Here is a 19,156-nt window from a genome sequence, read left to right as displayed (position 1 = left end):
AATAAACACAAACTCTCTGAAAGAGAACCAAGCTTTATTTGTGTCCTACACGTGGTGATTACTGCTGGGACATACAGTTTAATCATTTGCTTTCTGTAAATCCTGCTCAGGATGCATCGCAAGTGTTAGGCAAAATCAGAAAACTCAAATTAATGAATCATGGCAGATTCCTGAAGAGAAATACACATTACTCATTATCAAAAAAGGTTGCCTCAAAGCCTCCCTAACTTGAATTGCCCCCCCCTTATGTCCCCCTAATAGCCCAGGTATCAGGCTGCTCAAAATCAGCAGCCAGGTGATCTGCCTCAGCGCTCCACCCCGGGCAAACTTTTCACCATTAGTCTCACATAGATTATGGAGATTTCAGAGGAACAGCCGTGTTAGTCTGTATTCGCAAAAAGAAAAGGAGTACTTGTGGCACCTTAGAGACTAACCAATTTATTTGAGCATGAGCTTTCGTGAGCTACAGCTCACTTCATCAGATGTTTACCGTGGAAACTGCAGCAGACTTTATATACACACAGAAATCATGAAACAATACCTCCTCCCACCCCACTGTCCTGCTGGTAATAGCTTATCTAAAGTGATCAACAGGTGGGCCATTTCCAGCACAAATCCAGGTTTTCTCACCCTCCACCCCCCCCCACAAATTCACTCTCCTGCTGGTGCTAGCCCATCCAAAGTGACAACTCTTTACATAATCAAGTCGGGCTATTTCCTGCATAGATCAAGGTTTTCTCACATCCCCCCCACCCCCATACACACACAAACTCACTCTCCTGCTGGTAATAGCTCATCTAAACTGACCATTCTCCAGGTTTAAATCCAAGTTAAACCAGAACATCTGGGGGGGGGGTAGGAAAAAACAAGAGGAAACAGGCTACCTTGCATAATGACTTAGCCACTCCCAGTCTCTATTTAAGCCTAAATTAATAGTATCCAATTTGCAAATGAATTCCAATTCAGCAGTTTCTCGCTGGAGTCTGGATTTGAAGTTTTTTTGTTTTAAGATAGCGACCTTCATGTCTGTGATTGCGTGACCAGAGAGATTGAAGTGTTCTCCGACTGGTTTATGAATGTTATAATTCTTGACATCTGATTTGTGTTATGTTTGTATTATGGAGAGTGCATCAGGCAGCTGTGACCATGGCAATGTTTTCCTCACTTAGGTCTAACCTGCCATAAAGGCATCACCAGCGCGCTTTTAATCTGTCAAAGACACATTCCACGGTCATTCTGCACCTGCTCAGCCCATTCTTGAAGTGCTCCTTGCTGCTGTTCAGGGTTCCCATGTAAGACTTCATGAGTCGATGGGAGTAAGGGGTATGCTGGGTCTCCCAAGATCCCTTTGGGCATTTCAACACCCTCCACTGGAATCTTCCAGCCTGGAAAGAAAGTCCCAGCTTGCAGTTTTCTGTACAGGCCAGTGTTCCTGAAGATGTGTGTGTCATGCACCTTCCTGGACCACCCTGTGTTGATGTCAGTGAAACGCCCACGGTGATCAACAAGTGCTTGCAATACTATGGAGAAGTACCCCTTTCTACTGATGTTCTCCATCGCAAGATCGTCCGGGGCCAAAATTGGAACATGTGTTCCATCTATTGCCACGCAGCAGTTAGAGAATTGCATTGTCGCAAAGCCTATCTGCTATTTCACGCTCATTGCCAAGAGTCACAGTCCTTCGTAACAAGATGCGATTAATGGCTCTGTGCACTTGTGTTAACGGGGCACCCCCGGTAGACTTTCCCTCTCCCAACTGATTCCAACTGACCAGTACAGTCTTGAGTCGCCAGCATCCACACAGCGATCGCCGGGCACTTCTCCACGAGAGGCTGCTCTCATTTGGGTGTCCTTGCGCCGCAGGGCTGGGGCGAGCTCCGCACACAGGTCTAGGAAGGTTTCAGAGTAATAGCCGTGTTAGTCTGTATTCGCAAAAAGAAAAGGAGTACTTGTGGCACCTTAGAAACTAACCAATTTATTTGAGCATGAGCTTTCGTGAGCTACAGCTCACTTCATCGGATGCATACCGTGGAAACTGCAGCAGAAGTTGTTGAAGAGAGTTGTCACTTTGGATGGGCTATTACCAGCAGGAGAGTGAGTTTGTGTGTGTGGGGGGGTGGAGGGTGAGAAAACCTGGATTTGTGCTGGAAATGGCCCAACTTGATGATCACTTTAGATAAGCTATTACCAGCAGGACAATGGGGTGGGAGGAGGTATTGTTTCATGATTTCTGTGTGTATATAATGTCTGCTGCAGTTTCCACGGTATGCATCCGATGAAGTGAGCTGTAGCTCACGAAAGCTCATGCTCAAATAAATTGGTTAGTCTCTAAGGTGCCACAAGTACTCCTTTTCTTTTTGAGGTCTAGGAAGGAGGCTTCCCACATCCGAACGTTCTGTAGCCGCGGCTCGTCATCCCTGACCAGGAGACGGGTAATTGCAGATAGGAGGGGGCGGTCAGTCACCCACCTCACCCACACTTAAGACCGGCCCTGTCAGGGTTGACCGGAGGGGAAATGGCCCCCTAGGTGAACTTATATTTTGGCGCCTTGGCCCCTGCTGCCTCCCCCAGCTCCCCACCCCCCATATCGCCCCAGCCCCCACTGCCTCCCCACTTTCGCCCCGACTCCCTGAGCTCCCTTCTATGCACCCAGGCAGGCTAGTCCAGACCCGCACTCGAGCAGGTACATACATTTCCCTGCTGGTTAATACTTAGTTCACCAGACCTGTGTCACCCGTGAAGAGGAGTTATTCTCACAGGACCAAGCGGCTGCCAGGCGAGGAAGGGATGGGACTCAGCCGGCTTCCCCGCGCCCCCTCCAGCAGAGAGCTGCGCTGACAGCCCGGTCTCACTTCCTGGCTCTGGGACACACCGAGTGGGTCTCAGCGGCAGGACCCGCTGCTGGTGCCTTTCCCACGCACAGGCCAACTCGCACCCTGGCTGAAACTGGGGGGGGGGCATGTGAACCCTGCGTACCCCCCCCCACAGGTCACCTGTCCCAGACCTGAATAACAATGTGATCCCACCACTCAGCGCTCGTTTCCCGAGCCCCAAAGCGACGCTCCGCCGTGTGCAGCCGCCCCGTGATGCCAGAAGGAAGCTGGTGTTGTTTCTTCCAATGACACCCAGCCTCTCGGGCAGCTCTGATCCCTGTTCAGACTGGGAGCTCGTGACATACTGCCTGACCAGCCACGCTGCGTTCACAGCAGTGGAGAGCCAGGCGGGATCCATCCTTTCGCACAGGGGTGGAGGGCGCCCCGGGAACAGGGGCCGTTGGAAAATGCCGCAAAACGCAGTCGGAACAGCGTGGGATGCTGGGAGAGAAAATAAGGCACCACGGGACCTTGAGCCGCCCCCACGACGCACTGCAATCCATCCCGCCTGCCCACAAGTCCTAGCTGCAGAAGGTGCCGAGTAGCACGGTGGGACAGCTACCCACAATGCACTGCTCTCGCTGTGGACGATGGCACACCAAAGGCGGACACGCTCTGCCGGCAGAGGAAGCGCAGTGGGAACGCGCAATAGCGATGTCATCGTGGTGCCTTTTGCCGACAACTCTCTGTAGTGTAGACACGGCCCAACGCCAGAGGAGCGAAGTTCTGGAGCAGCCTCCCAAGGGACCTCACTGGCTTCAAGACTGAGCTTGAGACGTTTCTGGAGGGGACGGGATGAGGAGACATCCCACAACGGCAGGGAGCCGATCCGCGACTGCTAGCAGCAAATCTCTCCAGCGGCCGGAGACGGGACACCCGCTGGGGAGGGCTCTGAGTGACGACAGAGGATCCGTTCCCAGGTGTCTGGCTGGAGGGTCTTGCCCACATGCTCAGGGTCTAACCCATCGCTGTATCTGGGGTCAGGAACGAATTTCCCCCCCGGGTCAGACTGGCAGAGACCCTGGGGGGGTTCACCTTCGTCTGTGGCCTGGGGCGCGGGGCACTGGCAGGTTTCAACTAGTGTCAGTGGTGGATTCTCTGGAACTCGAAGTCTGTAGCCCTCGATCTGAGGACGTCAGTGACTCAGCCGGAGGCGAGGGGCCTGCTACAGGAGTGGGCGAGGGAGGCTCTGTGGCCTGCGATATGCAGCAGCTCACACCAGATGATCACGATGGACCCTTCTGGCCTTAAAATCAGTGAGTCTGTGGCGCCCTGTGGGCCGGCGCCCCATGGCTGTGGGGGGCTCTCACTGCAAGGCCCCCTGGCTCACGCTGATCACGGCGTACATGCTGGGCTGGGTGGGCTCAGGGGCAGGGGGCGGGCCCCCCGGCTTGGCATGCAGCGCCTGGCAGTCCAGCTCGGCGTAGGTGAGACCATCGGTGCCGGGGTCGGGCTCCTGGGGCTGGGAGGGGAGAGAGTCACTGGGGTGTGCGTGTGTGCACCAACCCCCCCCCCCCCCACACACAGTCACACAGAGCAGGGCTTGTCCCCTCCCACAGGGGGTGACAGGGACACACACACACACACACACTTGCAATCCCAGCTGCGATCCCATGAGCCCCTCCCAGCAACCCAACCCCCACCCCAAAATACTGAGTGTGCCAGACAAGGTGAGTAGGGCCCATGTGGGTCAAGGTTGGGGTCAGGCCCCATGGGGGAACAGGGGACACTTACCAGGGTCTGTGTCTCTTTCCCTTCGTCGACGGAGGAGTCTGCAGAACAGAGACACCCGCTGAGCTGCACCCCCGGCCGGCCCAGAGCAGAGCCCCATACCTAGCTCCGACCCCCTATGTCCAGCCAGGGGGCTCAGAGACCGGCACAGCCGCCCCTCCCCCGCCCCACAGCATGGGCCATGGTCATTAGCCCCGTGTTACAGAGAGGAAAACTGAGGCACAGAGATGGCAGCAGAGTCTAGGGTGTTATGGCAGGGCAGGGTGGCTGGGAGTCAGGACTCCTGGGTTCTCACCCCAGCCCTGGGAGGGGAGTGGGGTCTAGCAGTTAGAGCAGGGGGCTGGGAGCCAGGAGTGGATGGGGATTCCCCACAGGTCACTGGCTGGGAAGGTCCGATGGAGAAGTGAAGGGGGGACACACAAAGCCTCAGGCCTGGTGGGGTAGAATGGGGGGCTCACAGAGGGAGTCCCTGAACTAGAGGGGGAGGGGAGGGTGACCCCCAGGGAGTTGGTGGGGAGACAGGCAAGAAGCTCAGCTGACAACAGCTATCTCTGGGACCCTCTCCTTAGTCCCACCCAGCAGCAGCTGTAAATCAGGCCCTGCCCTGTATTGGTGGAGCCCCCACAAGCCCTGCCCCTCCCCAGGGGTCCTGCCCCACCCTGGTACCCCCTTTGGTGTGTTACTCACAGATGGGGTCTTGCTGAGCCGGGGCCTTCAACATCCCCAACGGGATGGTGCTAAAAGATAGAAAATCTACCTGTAAATGTCATATCCCCCCACCCACAGGGAGATTCCCCAACACACCCAGAGAGCTCCCCCATCCTGCCTCGCACTGAACCCTGGGGGTGACACTTTGGGGGGGGGCATGCAGGGTCACATGACACACCCCCCCAGGTGGCTCTGTGACATGGTGCAGCCAGGCCCCCTCCCTGCAGAGCAGCTGAGCTGGGGAGCTGCGCTGGACAGGGAGGGGCAGAGGTAGGTGCAGAGGAACAGCTGGGAGCTGCACGGGGGGGGGGGGTCACTGCTCTCCGGCGGGGGGCGCGTGGTGTGACTCCAGCTGTTCTGGGGTTGTGCCCCTCCACTGTCAGCAGGCCCAAGTCATCTCTGAGGGGTCCTGGCTCCCAATCCCGTCCCCCCACAGAGCCAGGGAGAGAACCCAGGAGTCCTGTGACCGAGGCAGGTTGATCAGGAGCGGGAGGGGCCGGGGTTCCTACCTCCTCGGTCTCGGTGCGGCTCCTTTTCCTGCAGAGGGACACAAACCAGAATCCCCCATGAGCCGATCCCCTGGTCCCAGCACCGGCCACTCACCCCCGACAGGGCAGCAGGGATGAGGGTGCCAGGGAGGGGTCCCCTCTGCTGCTGGGGCTGAGCCTGGATCCCTGCTGGGGTGGGATGGACCAGTAGGGGGCAGCACAACACCATAGTATGTGCCAGCGGGAGGGGCAGATTAACTCGGGGGAGGGGCTTTTTCTGTCCCCAATCCTCCCTCGTTAGTGACTCGTTATAACGAAATTGATCCATAGGTCAGCTCCCCAGGTACCTGAGAGGCACGGTGCCAGTGGCTTGTTATACAGGGACCCCTCGCCTGGTGCTGAGATGCAGCTACCTCTGGGGTGGGGCATGGGGGCTGGTTATATGGGGACCCCTCAGCCGGCACTAAGATGCAGCCCCTCTGGGGTGGGACAGCTGTGTGTGTCCAGGGATTACTCACGCAGCGCCCCCTGCTGATCCACGACCCCTGCTCCTGGGCTTTCCCGGCACAGTCCCCCATCCAAGCCGTGACCCCATCCCGCCCTGCTTAGTGGCAGGTTTAACCCTTCCCTCGCTGGGCAGAGCACTCACTGACTCGGGTTTTTCTGAAGCAGAGGAAGGCCACGAGGAGGAGGAGGAGGAGGAGGAGGACAGCAGCTGCCGCGCTCGCCCCAGCGATGATGGGGCTGGTCAGACCTGAAGGTGCCGGCGATTTGGATCCACCTGGGAATTAGCAGCAGGCCGTGAGTGCCGGGAGCGGCTGATCTATTCCCCCCCATGCCCCCTCCTACCCCAGGTGGCACCCAAGGGGCTGGGACACCGCAGGGCAGAGGGAGCCGAAAATTCTATGGGGAGGATGTCGGGGGCCCCAGGGCATCAAGTGGGGTCAGAGCAAGCAAGGTTTGGGGGATTTGTAGCGCTAGAGGGCGCTGGGCTGCAGGGGGCAGGGAGCTCAGTAGGAGGCGCGCTCCCCATCAGTCAGGGCTGGCCCCATTGCCCCAGCATGGAGCTAGCGGGCCCTCTCTGATCCAGGCTGGCCGTCATTTCTAAGGCATTTCACCCCCTTCCTCATAGCCACACCGACTCAGGCCAACAGGTCCATCTAGCCCGGTATCCCGCCTCCCATGCTGGCTGCTCCTGGCTGCTTCGCAGGGAGCTCCAGGGCACCCCTCTCCATGGCCACTGATGGGCCCAGCTGCCCCCAGAGGAAGCCTCTGGCTGCCCCGTTAGTGGCAGGTTCGTGTTTGAGCAGGAGGCTTCGCTCCCCTCCCAAAACCATTGGTGGGGGGGAGTCACTGCCCCCGTGAACAGCCTCCATCTATTGTGACTCAATAGATTCCCATCGCCAGCCCGGTACCTGACCCCGCCCTGCCTGCATGGGTGGGAGCCGGCGCCGCTCCAGGCTGGGTCAGGTGGGTTCCCCCTGCGGGAATAGAACCAGCGTCTGTCAGGGAGGGGCTGAAACACCGACTCAGAGATCTCCCTGTACCCTCCGCAACCAGTGGTGGATCAGCCACTGGGCCTATGGGGCCAGTGCCCAGAGGCCGCGGCCAAGTGGGGGGCCCCAGAGCCCTGGCCGCCGGGCGAGCAGGACGGGAGAAGCCCCAGCAGCCCGACCCTGCTCCTCTCAGAAGCACGGGGTGGTGGTGGCAGGGGAAGCCTTAGCACCGAGACCTCCGTTGCAGCCCTGGGACGGGAGGAGCTCTCGCTACCCGCCACTGCCTCGGGGCTGGGGGACTCTCACTCCCCGCTGCGCCCCTGGGCCGGGGTGAGGGGACAGAGCTTCTCCAGTCTTGGGGCTGCAGTTGGGGTCGGGGGGTTAGAAAGTAGCAAATGGGTTGTGGGGCTGCAGTGGGGGGACGGAATGGGGCGGGACCGTGCGTGGAATAGGGGCGGGGCCCTGGGGAAGGGAGAGAAAGGGGTGGGGCTGTGGGCGGGGCCACAGGCCGAGGGACGCAGGTGGAAGGGGTGCAGAGGGATGCCCCTTGCTCTGGCCCAGGGCCCCAGGAAATGTTAATTCACCTCTGCACGTGACTCAGCATCGATCATTACTGTCAGTCCCGGGGAGGGGGGTTTGTTGCTGGGGACGGTGCTGGTTGGGCAGCCCCTGGGCCCTGACTCCTCTGTGAGTCCCCAGTGCGGGGGCAGCCGGGGAAGCATCCCCTGGGAAAGGCCCCTGCTGTGCAGCTGCCCCTGGGGACAGGGATCCCCCCTCCCTTGGCACCAAATCTCCAGGAGCTGCTGCTCCCCCCTGCCTGGGGAACCCCCCAGTGACACTGTCCCCGCTCCCTGTCCAGGCGAGTCCTAGGGCTCTGGGCAGAGCCTGGCTCTGAGCATCCCATCTGGGTGCCGACCTTCTGAGGGTCCAGCTGGGAGCGGGGACGTGGAGCCGGGCCCCTCACCTGCTACCACCAGCTGCACGGGGTGGCTGGGCTGCGAGGAGACGAAGGGCTCTGACCGGGGCCGGTAGCTGCAGCCGTAGCTCCCTCCGTGCTGCCGGCCCACGGTGGGGATGCGGAACTCGGCCCCGTCCCCAGCAGGGTCCATGTGTCGCGGCGGGTTCAGGTCTCCAGCCTTGTGCAGGAAGAACCTCACGTCCCGGCTCTGCCCCCGACACCGGATGGTGACGTCTGCCCCTGGGGCGGTGACCCCAGTGGGGCTCAGAGAGATGGAGGGTCTGGGTAAGCTGGGATCTGCGCATAGGAGAAAGGCTGTGAGAGCCAGACCCGGGCACCCACCCAGCCCCGGCCTCCAGCTGCAGAAGAGAAGAGTGAGGGGGGATTTGAGAGCAGCCTTCAACTCCCTGAAGGGGGCTCCAAAGAGGATGGAGCTGGGCTGTTCTCAGTGGGGGCAGATGACAGAACAAGGAGCGATGGTCTCAGGTTGCAGTGGGGGAGGTTTAGGTTGGATATTAGGAAACACTATTTCACTAGGAGGGTGGTGAGGCACTGGAAGGGGTTCCCTAGGGAGGTGGTGGAATCTCCTTCCTTAGAGGTTTCTAAGCCCCGGCTTGACAACACCTCGGCTGGGATGATTTAGTTGGTCCTGCTTTGAGCAGGGGGTTGGACTAGAACCTCCTGAGGCCTCTTCCAACCCTGATCTTCTATGATTCCCCAGCCGGCCCCAGAGCGGGCAGATCCAGGGGCCCCCTGGCAGAGATTCTCTCCCAGATCCCAGAGTCCCCCTGACCCAGAATCCCGGCCCTGTGAGCTGGGCTCCCAGTCCCACAGACACAGGGCCATGGCAGCCGAGTTGTTGGGGTCCTCATATGCTTTGTGTGACCCCTGCCTCGTTCACTGTGTCTGAGCCCTACCCCCCACTCCCCCAGAGATACTGAGCGACTCACGGGCTGGTCTCTGGTGCCCAGCACCACAGGGCCTGAGCCCCACACAGGAAGGGAGTCAGCACCCTGGGAGGCAGGGAGGTGTCATTATCTCCATTCTACGTGGGGAAACTGAGGCACAGACAGATTCACTTTCCTCAGTGCGCTCCCAGAGGCAGAGACCGTCTCTTCACTCTGTGTTTATGCAACACCTGGCACAAAGGGGCCCTGATCATAGCCTGGTTAGAGCGGGGGAGGGGATGGCTGAATCATAGAATCATAGAATCATAGAATATCAGGGTTGGAAGGGACCCCAGAAGGTCATCTAGTCCAACCCCCTGCTCAAAGCAGGACCAATTCCCAGTTAAATCATCCCAGCCAGGGCTTTGTCAAGCCTGACCTTAAAAACCTCTAAGGAAGGAGATTCTACCACCTCCCTAGGTAACGCATTCCAGTGTTTCACCACCCTCTTAGTGAAAAAGTTTTTCCTAATATCCAATCTAAACCTCCCCCACTGCAACTGAGGGCCAGGACTCCTGGTTTCTGTGCACAATACCACCCCTGACTTGTAGGAGACTGTGTAAGTCTCTACTATCCACTGAGGTTTATAACTTTCAGCTTCATCCGTCACCCCCTAACTGAGGTGTTGCCTGGGAAAGGTCCCCCCTGCTCTGCAGCTCCCCCTGGGGGCAGGGGTCCCCCCTTCCTCAGCCCCAAATCTCCAGCAGCTGCTTCTCCCCTGTGGCTGGGGAACACCCCAGTGACTCGGTCCCTCCTTCCCGGAGGGTGTCCCCTCTGCTGGGCCAAGGGTCCGGCTGGGCCTAAGGCTCGGAGCGGAGACGCCGAGCCAGGCTCCTCACCTGTTACCACCGATTCCACGGGGTCGCTGGGCTCCGACCAGGTGTCGGGATCCGAGTCGGGGGGATAATAGCATGTGTAGCTGCCTCCGTCTGCCCGGCTCACTTCGGGGATGGGAAAGTTGACCCCAGCTGAGTCCCGCCCTGCGCTGCTGCGTTCCTGGCATCTGCCTTGTACAGAACCAGCTCCAGACCCCGGCGCTGACCCCGACGCCGGAGGGTCACGGCTCACCATAGGGCGACCCCCCCGCTGGGGCTCAGGGAGACAGAGGGTTTGGGGGAGCTGAGCTCTGCAGTAGGAGGGGGATGGGGCGTGAAACAGACCCCGTCCCCAGCAGGGAGCATCAGCGACGGGGCAGAGACAGGGTCAGGGTCTCCCTTGGGATCCACGGCCGAGATATCCTCCCTCCCCTCAACCTTCACTGATTGGGCTGGACGTCCCATCTGCTGGGCACCAGGGCTTGCTGAGACCCCCTGCGGGCCTGGCCGGGTGTGGGGCTGGGAGCCGAGGTGCCGGGCTGGGCCCCTCACCTACTACAATGATCTGCACGGGGTCGCTGGGCTCCGAGTAGCCAGTTGGTCCTGTTCGGTAGCTACGACAGGTGTAGCTGCCCCCGTGTTCCCGTCTGGCGCTGGGGATGGGAAATTCAGCCCCATAACTAGCAGAGTCTGTGTACGTCAGATGGTTCCCGTCTCCATCCTTGTAGAGGACGAACCTCACGCCCAGGCGCTGATGCCAACACTGGATGGTGAAGTTTCCCCCCACGGGGATCACCCCACCGGGGCTGACGGAGATGGAGGGTTTGGGGTAGGACCCCTCTGGATTCACAAACAAACAGGCAGTAAGTGGGGGTGACACAAACCGCGTCCGTCTGATTCAATCCTCTGCCCGTCTGTCACCCCAGCCCCGCCTGTCCCTGGGTGCAGGCCCAGCCCCGGGACTCACAGCCCGGGAGAGACACAGCAGGGGGAAAGGAGATTTCCAGTCTCTCATTCCTTTAGTTCTCCAGGGTCAATTCAGCCCGGCCCCCGCTGCAGTCAAGGGTCACTCCGGATTGAGCCCGGGGGGCTGAGATCAGAACCCAGCCCTGCCCCCATTGCAGTCAGGCAGTGAATTGGGATCTACCCTGCGAGGTGTGACGGGGTAGGGAGTAGAGAATATTAACCTGGTAATGTTGCATGGGAGTTTTACTAGTTGACTGTCTGCATTGATACTAGATGATGGTGGGATATCAGGGTGTGACTTCACTGCGGGATGATACTTGACGGCCAGCTCCTAACCTGAGCCCAGGAGCGGGTTGGGGCCAGGTGACACCTTCTGCCCAGGAAACTGGACCAAGGCTGGAGGAGGGGTCGGGGTGTGTGGCTGTGGGAGGCGGCTGGAGGGAGTTTCAGTTTGGAGCCGGCTGAGGGGGGAGGCCCAGAACCTGGGTCTGGGCTCCCCACCCCCGAAGAAGGACCCCACTGAGGGGTCCTGTTTTGTGTATATACAAGCTCTGTTTTAGACCTTAGACCGTGTTCCTGTCGTGTAATAAGCCTTCTGTTTTACTGGCTGGCTGAGAGTCACAGTGAACCGCAGGAAGTGCAGGGCCCTGACTCCCCCACACTCCGCGACATGGGGTTCCTGGTCTAAATATGGGTCATTTGAGGAAGCTGCTCCCAGAACAAGCACCCCAAGAAAACTTGTTAACAAAATCCCCCAGTTGTTCCAACAGGTTCCCATCCCTGTGATGAGTAGGGCGAGGTCTCAGTCCCCACCTCTGGAGAACACATGTCTGACAGGATCATCCCTTTGGGGGACTGGTGCCCCTCACCCTCACCCACATCCCTCGTCCCTAATGTGGAAATTCCCCCAGCTTCCCCATTCCCCACAGATACTCACGTCCCAACGCCCCGCTCCGCCCAGCCAGCCAGCAGCCTGGAGAGGAGACAGCTTGTTAGAAACCAGATCCCAGAGCAACTGGACCCTGGTCTCAGATCTGCCCCTCCGCCCCGCATGGGCACACTCCCTGGTCTCAGATCCCCACCGTGGCCACACGCCCTGGCTGTGGCTGATACTCACCAAGGAGGACGGTGAGAGCAGACACCATGATGGGGCAGTGGGGGGCCCCTCAGCGCTGCCACCAACGCCCCAGTGCCCAGCTCCACCCAGCCTGAGGCCCGAGTGCGAGCGGAATGAGGAACAGCACCAGGGGCTGCAGCCCCAGGAACCCCGTGATGTGTTCAGCCCCTTTCTTCCCCATCAGATTGTTTCTCTGAACTCTCCTCCTCAAATCTACCACGGTCAGAGCAAAGCCAGCTCCCTGCCACGCCCAGCAAACCACATCCCCTCCTGCAGCTGCCTGGCCCCACCCCGCCATGATCTCCCAGCCCCACATGGGAGCTGCCCAGTCCGGGGACCAGCTGGGAGCGGGGCAATCTCAGGAGGCAACAAAAGGTGCCCATGTTGCCCTGACCTTTTCCAACAGGCCCATCTAGCCTCCCTGGAGAAGCAGCTCAGAGCAGAGGAAGGCTTCCCCCATACACACACAGTGCCCCCCTCCCATGAAGCAGGGCAGAGATTCCTTCCTGACCCACCCTGGAGCATGAGAGTGGAGGGGCCTGACCAAACTCCTTCTCAGATTGTGTCGCTGCAGAATCTATTCTTCGCCCAGTGACGTGGCACAGAGATGGGACGGGTGGCTGGGAGGGGTTGTGGTTTCCGGTCCCCGTGAGTGGGGGAGGAAGGAATAAATGTAGATCCTGAGTTGTTAAAGGAACAGCCGATAAATCCGTGAAAGGGGAAGTCTGCCCAGAGCCGGCGCTCGCGTCCTGTTTCTGGTACTGCCAGTGAAACTCTGAATCATAGAATATCAGGTTGGAAGGGCCCTCAGGAGGTCATCTCGTCCAACCCCCTGCTCAAAGCAGGACCAATCCCCAACTAAATCATCCCAGCCAGAGCTTTGTCAAGCCTGACCATAAAAACTTCCAAGGAAGGAGATTCCACCACCTCCCTAGGTAACGCATTCCAGTGCTTCACCACCCTCCTAGTGAAAAAGTTTTTCCTAATATCCAACCTAAACATCCTCCACTGCAACTTGAGACCATAGCTCCTTGTTCTGTCATCAGCTACCACTGAGAACAGTCTAGACCCATCCTCTTTGGAACCCCCTTTCAGGTAGTTGAAAGCAGCTATCAAATCCCCCCTCATTCTTCTCTTCCGCAGACTGAACAATCCCAGTTCCCTCAGCCTCTCCTCATAAGTCATGTGTTCCAGTCCCCTCATCATTTTTGTTGCCCTCCGCTGGACTCTTTCCAATTTTTCCACATCCTTCTTGTAGTGTGGGGCCCAAAACTCGACACAGTCCTCCAGATGAGGCCTCACCAATGTCAAATAGAGGGGAACGATCACATCCCTCGATCTGCTGGCAATGCCCCTACATATACATCCCAAAATGCCATTGGCCTTGTTGGCAACAAGGGCACACTGTGGACTCATATCCAGCTTCTCGTCCACTGTAACCCCTAGGTCTTTTCTGCAGAACTGCTGCCAAGCCATTCGGTCCCTAGTCTGTAGCGGTGCATGGGATTCTTCCTTGCTAAGTGCAGGACTCTGCACTTGTCTTTGTTGAACCTCATCAGATTTCTTTTGGCCCAATCCTCTAATTTGTCTAGGTCCCTCTGTATCCTATCCCTGCCCTCCAGCGTATCTACCTCTCCTCCAAGTTTAGTGTCATCCGCGAACTTGCTGAGGGTGCAATCCACACCATCCTCCAGATCATTTATGAATATATTGAACAAAACTGGCCCCAGGACCGACCCTTGGGGCACTCCACTTGAGACCGGCTGCCAACTAGACTTGGAGCCATTGATCACTACCCGTTGAGCCTGACAATCTAGCCAGCTTTCTATCCACCTTGTAGTCCATTCATCCAACCCATATTTCTTTAACTTGCTGGCAAGAATACTGTGGGAAACCATGTCAAAAGCTTTGCTAAAGTCAAGGAACAACACGTCCACTGCTTTCCCCTCATCCACAGAGCCAGTTATCTCGTCACAGAAGGCAATTAGATTAGTCAGGCACAACTTGCCCTTGGTGAATCCATGCTGACTGTTCCTGATCACTTTCCTCTCCTCTAAGTGCTTCAGAATTGATTCCTTGAGGACCTGCTCCATGATTTTTCCGGGGACTGAGGTGAGGCTGACTGGCCTGTAGTTCCCAGGATCCTCCTCCTTCCCTTTTTTAAAGATTGGCACTACATTAGCCTTTTTCCAGGCGTCCGGGACTCCCCCGATCACCATGAGTTTTCAGAGATAATGGCCAATGGCTCTGCAATCACAGCCGCCAGTTCCTTTAGCACTCTCGGATGCAACTCGTCCGGCCCCATGGACTTGTGCTCGTCCAGCTTTTCTAAATAGTCCCGAACCGCTTCTTTCTCCACAGAGGGCTGGTCACCTCCTCCCCATGCTGTGCTACCCAGGGCAACAGTCTGGGAGCTGACCTTGTTTGTGAAGACAGAGGCAAAAAAAGCATTGAGTACATTAGCTTTTTCCACATCCTCTGTCACTAAGTTGCCTCCCTCATTCGTTAAGGGGCCCACACATTCCTTGACTTTCTTCTTGTTGCTAACATACCTGAAGAAACCCTTCTTGTTACTCTTAACATCTCTTGCTAGCTGCAACTCCAGGTGTGATTTGGCCTTCCTCATTTCACTCCTGCATGCCTGAGGAATTTTTTTATAAACCTGATGCAGCTACCCTGTTATATACCACAGTTCGGAGAGGGGAATGGGGTCTAGTGATTGGGCGGGACAGGCTGGGAGCCAGGACTCCTGGGTTCCCTCCCTGGCTCTGGTTGGGGGGTGGGATCTGGTGCTTAGAGAAAAAGGACACAGATTTGAGCCAGCCCCCTAGAGGTGAAAAGCCCCATGTCCCTTCCCCAGCCCATCCCTGGGTCAGCGGGTCTGCACAGCTCAGGGCCTAGGGCAGAGCTCATAGCGGGTCGACAGCTGAGCAGAGTTTCCCTCTCCCCCCTCAGGATGCTGCGAAAGGGACACAGGGGATGGGAGAGAGCTGACCAGCCCCCCAGAAAGGGGAGGGGGCAAGATCACGGGGACAGAGCTCAAGAGAAACTGGCCCCCCCGGCAGATGCCCCAGCTCTGGCTCCCCAGCTCATTTGCCCTTCACCCCCCCCCGACATTCAGGCATTGGGCCCCTCAGCCCCCCCATTCTGCCCCCTGGCCTGCGTCCCCTCCCCCATTCTGTCCCCCCCCCAGCCTGTAGTTCCCTCACGTCCACCCCATCATGGCCCCCGCCTTCCTAGTTCTGCCCTGTCCCCTATCCCTTCATCCCCCGTTGTGCCACTCATGCCCCATGTCCTGTCCCCTGTTCTGCCCCCCATCCCCCTGACCTCCCCGTTGTAGAGAAGGGACACCTGGCTGCTCTCAGTTAACATGGCCGCCCCCTCGCCCCCTGCAGCCCTCACAGGGTAGCCATGCTGGCCCCTGGCTAAGATGGCCAACGCCTCAACCTGGGGGCAGGAACAATCCTGTCCCCCCTGTGATGGGTTGGATCACAGGAAACCCCCGTGGGACTGCCAACTGATTTGCTGAGACGTCTTCTGCCCCTGCTTTCCCTGCCAATTTGGGACTCCACAACCCTGCCTAGTTTGAGCCAGACACGCTATCCTGTTGCAAATCAAGACCCAGGTCTGAACAACGTCCCACAAAAGCTGCAGGCTTAACTGAAAACAGATTAAGAAGTGTTCCTGTCTCCAACACCCAGATGCCCCGTTCCCAATGGGGTCCAAACCCCAAATAAATCCGTTTTACCCTAGATAAAGCTTATACAGGGTAAACTCATAAACTGTTCGCCCTCTATAACACAGAGAGACATGCACAGCTGTTTCCACCCCCCCAGGCTCGGTATTAATACATACTCTGGGTTAATAAGTAAAAAGTGATTTTATTAAATACAAAAAGTAGGATTTAAGTGGTTCCAAGTAATAACAGACAGAACAAAGTTCTAGGCAGTTCTTAAGTATCTAGGGGGTGGGATAAGGGTGTACGATCGTTGCAGAGCCCTATAGGGCAGGTGTGTGCAGGGGTCTGGACACAGAGGATGGCTGACACCCTGTCTCCTGGCAACTGATGGCCTGGGCCCTTCCCCCTGCAAGATGAGAGCTAAAGGGTTGGAGAACAAAGGAATCAGGTGACCTCCTGGCCCGGGAAAGGGACAAAGCCCAGAGGAGGAGGGGCTGGAGGGAGTTTCAGTTTGGGGCTGGCTGGGACATGAAGTGAACCGCAGACGGGGTTGTCTGGCTCACTGCCCCCCAAAATGGACCCAGCTGAGGGGTCCTGTTCTCTGCACCTACAAGCTCTGTGTTAGATCATGTTCCTGTCGTCTAATAAACCTCTGTTTTACTGGCTGGCTGAGAGTCCCGTCTGACTGCGGAGTTGGGGGGCAGGACCCTCTGGCTTCCCCAGGACCCCGCCTGGGCGGACTCGCTGGGGGAAGCGCATGGAGGTGCAGAGGATGCTGAATGCTCCGAGATCAGACCCAGAAAGGTGGAGCCGGGTGAGCTGTGTGTCCTGCAGACAGGCTGCTCACAGGAAGGCGACTGCCCCAGAGTCCTGACTGGCTTCATGGGGAGCAGTTCCAGAGCATCGCCCAGGGAAACCGTGACAGTAGCATAAAACATATTCCAGTTATGTCAAATATACATTCATAAGTATATTTCCATAATGATATGGAACTCTGGCTGGCACCGGCTGGTCAGGTCACCAGGATCCTCTCTTCACAGCCCATTGTCCTTTCACTGGCCGGACCAGCTGTGACTCCTGAGCTGGGCCTCCCGGTCACCAGGTCACCAGTCGCTGGGGTCTCCATTCTCCAGGGCATTGGCCGGGGTCCCAAGTTCCTTCGCGGGTCCTCTGTACCAATAAAACTCCCTCTCCCATCACCTCGTGAAACCAGTAACACTCAGGGAAACTGAGTCCCACCTACTCTGCATGCAAACCATTGGAAAAACCAAGGAAAAGCCAAGAAACGCCCCCACTTTCTCACAGTGGGGAGCAGGGGTTGCCCCTATTGGTAAGGGGACGTCATGGGCCCCAGAGAGGGAGGTTATTGCCCTAGATCTCCTCCTAGATCGTGCCCCTTCCCTGAGATCCCCCCACAGCTTCCAAGCAGTGACCTTCAGGGCAGGAGTCATCGGGGGAGCTGGGGGTCTACCAGTGGTGGAGGGGCAGTGAGGTTGTCTCTCCATCCCCCCATCTCAATGAGCCCCTCCCCGAGGTGTCTGGGCCCCACTCACCTGGATTCACTGCCTCCGTGCCCCCCAACCAGCCCCAGCCCCTGGGCACCACGAGCCTGTTTCTAGAGCTGGTTTGATGGTATCTGGCCCCGTGCTGCCCGGGCCGGTGGGAGTCGGCGCCGCTCCAGGCTGGGTCGGGTTGGTTCCCCCTGTGGGAATAAAACGAGCACCTGTCAGGGGCCGGAGGAGGGACTGAAACAGCGACTCAGTGATCCCCCCTCTCCCCACCTCGATTCAGCAGGCAGGACAGGTGGGGTGGGTGCCACACACCTGACTGCAGCATCTGATGGAAAGCCAGGAGAGTGAGCTAGGAGAGGACGAAAGACACAGCGGGGTGGCAAACAACCCAACCAGGCAAGGGAAAAGGATCTTGTCACAGAGTGTACAGAGTGTGGGGGAGTCCGGGGCCTGCACCCCTCTTCCTGGGATTCACTATGACTCTCAGGCAGCCAGTAAAATGGAAGGTTTATTGGACAATAGGAACCCAGTCTAAACCAGAGCTTGTGGGTACACCCAGGACCCCCTCAGTCCAGTCCTTCTGGGGGAGCAGGGAGCTCAGACCCCAGCCCTGGGGTTCCCTGTGTTCCTCCACCCAGCCCAAACCTGAAACTAACCCCCCCTTTCCCCCCACAGCAGGCTCTCTCCTCCAGCCTCTGTTCACATTCCTGGGCAGAGGTGTTACCTCCCCCTTCCCGACCTGGCTCAGGTTACAGGCTCTCAGGTCTCCCATTGAAACTCCCCTGCCACATTCCCAGGTCAACACTCCCCCCTCCCTGCTGTGTCACGTCCTCACATCTCTCCCCCCTTGGAGACTGAACTGAGCGGGGTCACTGTGACCAGTGACCTTGGGAAGTTCAGGCCCCACTCTCCGGGACAGCGCATCCGCTATCATGTTGGCACTTCCCTTCACGTGGACCACGTCCACGTCCTAATCCTGCAGGAGCAGGCTCCACCTCAGGAGCTTGGCGTTGGCTCCTTTCATCTGGTGCAGCCAGGTCAGGGGAGAGTGGTCGGTGTAGATGGTGAAGTGTCGCCCGAAGAGATAGGGCTCTAGTTTCTTGAGGGCCCACACCATGGCCAGGCACTCCTTCTCGATGGCCGCGTAGTGTTGCTCCCGGGATAGCAACTTCTTGCTCAGGTACACGATGGGGTTTCTCTCCCGCTTTTCATCCTCCTGCATTAACACCACCCCCAGTCACGTGTCTGAGGCATCGGTGAACACCATAAAGGGCTTGTCAAAGTCTGGGTTTGCCAGAACTGGGCCACTGACCAGAGTCTCCTTCAGCGCTCGGAAAGCCTCCTGGCACTGCTCGGTCCAGACCACCTTGTCTGGCTTCCCCTTCTTGCATAGCTCAGGGATGGGGGTGGCTATGGCGCTAAAGTGGGGCACAAACCTTTGATAGTATCCTGCCAACTCAGTAAAGGCTTGGACCTGCTTTTTGGTGTGGGGAGCGGGCCAGTCTCTGATCACGTCCACCTTGGCTGGTTCCGGCTTTAGGTGGCCGCTCCCTACCCGATGGCCCAGGTAAGATACTTCCACCATCCCCACCTTGCACTTCTCAGCTTTTATGGTCAGCTCAGCCCCCTGGAGTCAGTCCAGCACTTGTCTAACCTGGGATACGTGGTCCTCCCAGGTCTGGCTAAAGACACAGATGTCATCAATATACGCCACGGCAAAACTCTCCATCCCCCTCAGGAGCTGGTCCACCAGGCGCTGGAAGGTGGCCGGCGCTCCCTTGAGGCCGAAAGGCAGGGTCAGGAACTCATAGAGCCCCAGAGGGGTGATAAAGGCCGATTTCAGCCGGGCATCTGCATCCAGCGGCAA

General features: G+C 58.0%; 1 protein-coding gene across 1 annotated transcript in view; it reads right to left on the bottom strand.

Moving 5' to 3' along the window:
* Window positions 1–419: 419 nt before the first annotated feature.
* Window positions 420–19,156, bottom strand: part of LOC140901866 (leukocyte immunoglobulin-like receptor subfamily A member 2) — a 67,703-nt gene continuing 48,966 nt past the window's right edge. The window contains exons 7-17 of the mRNA XM_073321292.1: window positions 17,332–17,480; window positions 12,100–12,147; window positions 11,920–11,955; window positions 10,569–10,856; window positions 8,261–8,551; window positions 6,450–6,581; window positions 5,822–5,849; window positions 5,292–5,341; window positions 4,608–4,645; window positions 3,005–4,335; window positions 420–1,889 (exon numbers count right to left, since the gene is read on the bottom strand). Coding sequence (XP_073177393.1) covers window positions 4,180–4,335; window positions 4,608–4,645; window positions 5,292–5,341; window positions 5,822–5,849; window positions 6,450–6,581; window positions 8,261–8,551; window positions 10,569–10,856; window positions 11,920–11,955; window positions 12,100–12,147; window positions 17,332–17,480 — 1,216 coding nt within the window. The 3' untranslated portion in view covers window positions 420–1,889; window positions 3,005–4,179. The remainder of the gene's footprint in view (window positions 1,890–3,004; window positions 4,336–4,607; window positions 4,646–5,291; window positions 5,342–5,821; window positions 5,850–6,449; window positions 6,582–8,260; window positions 8,552–10,568; window positions 10,857–11,919; window positions 11,956–12,099; window positions 12,148–17,331; window positions 17,481–19,156) is intronic.

The sequence above is a fragment of the Lepidochelys kempii genome, chromosome 23, assembly GCF_965140265.1.
Source record: "Lepidochelys kempii isolate rLepKem1 chromosome 23, rLepKem1.hap2, whole genome shotgun sequence".
NCBI classification, from domain to species: Eukaryota; Metazoa; Chordata; order Testudines; family Cheloniidae; genus Lepidochelys; species Lepidochelys kempii.
Note: the sequence above shows the minus strand (reverse complement) of the source record. Positions and strands in the feature narration are given on the sequence as shown.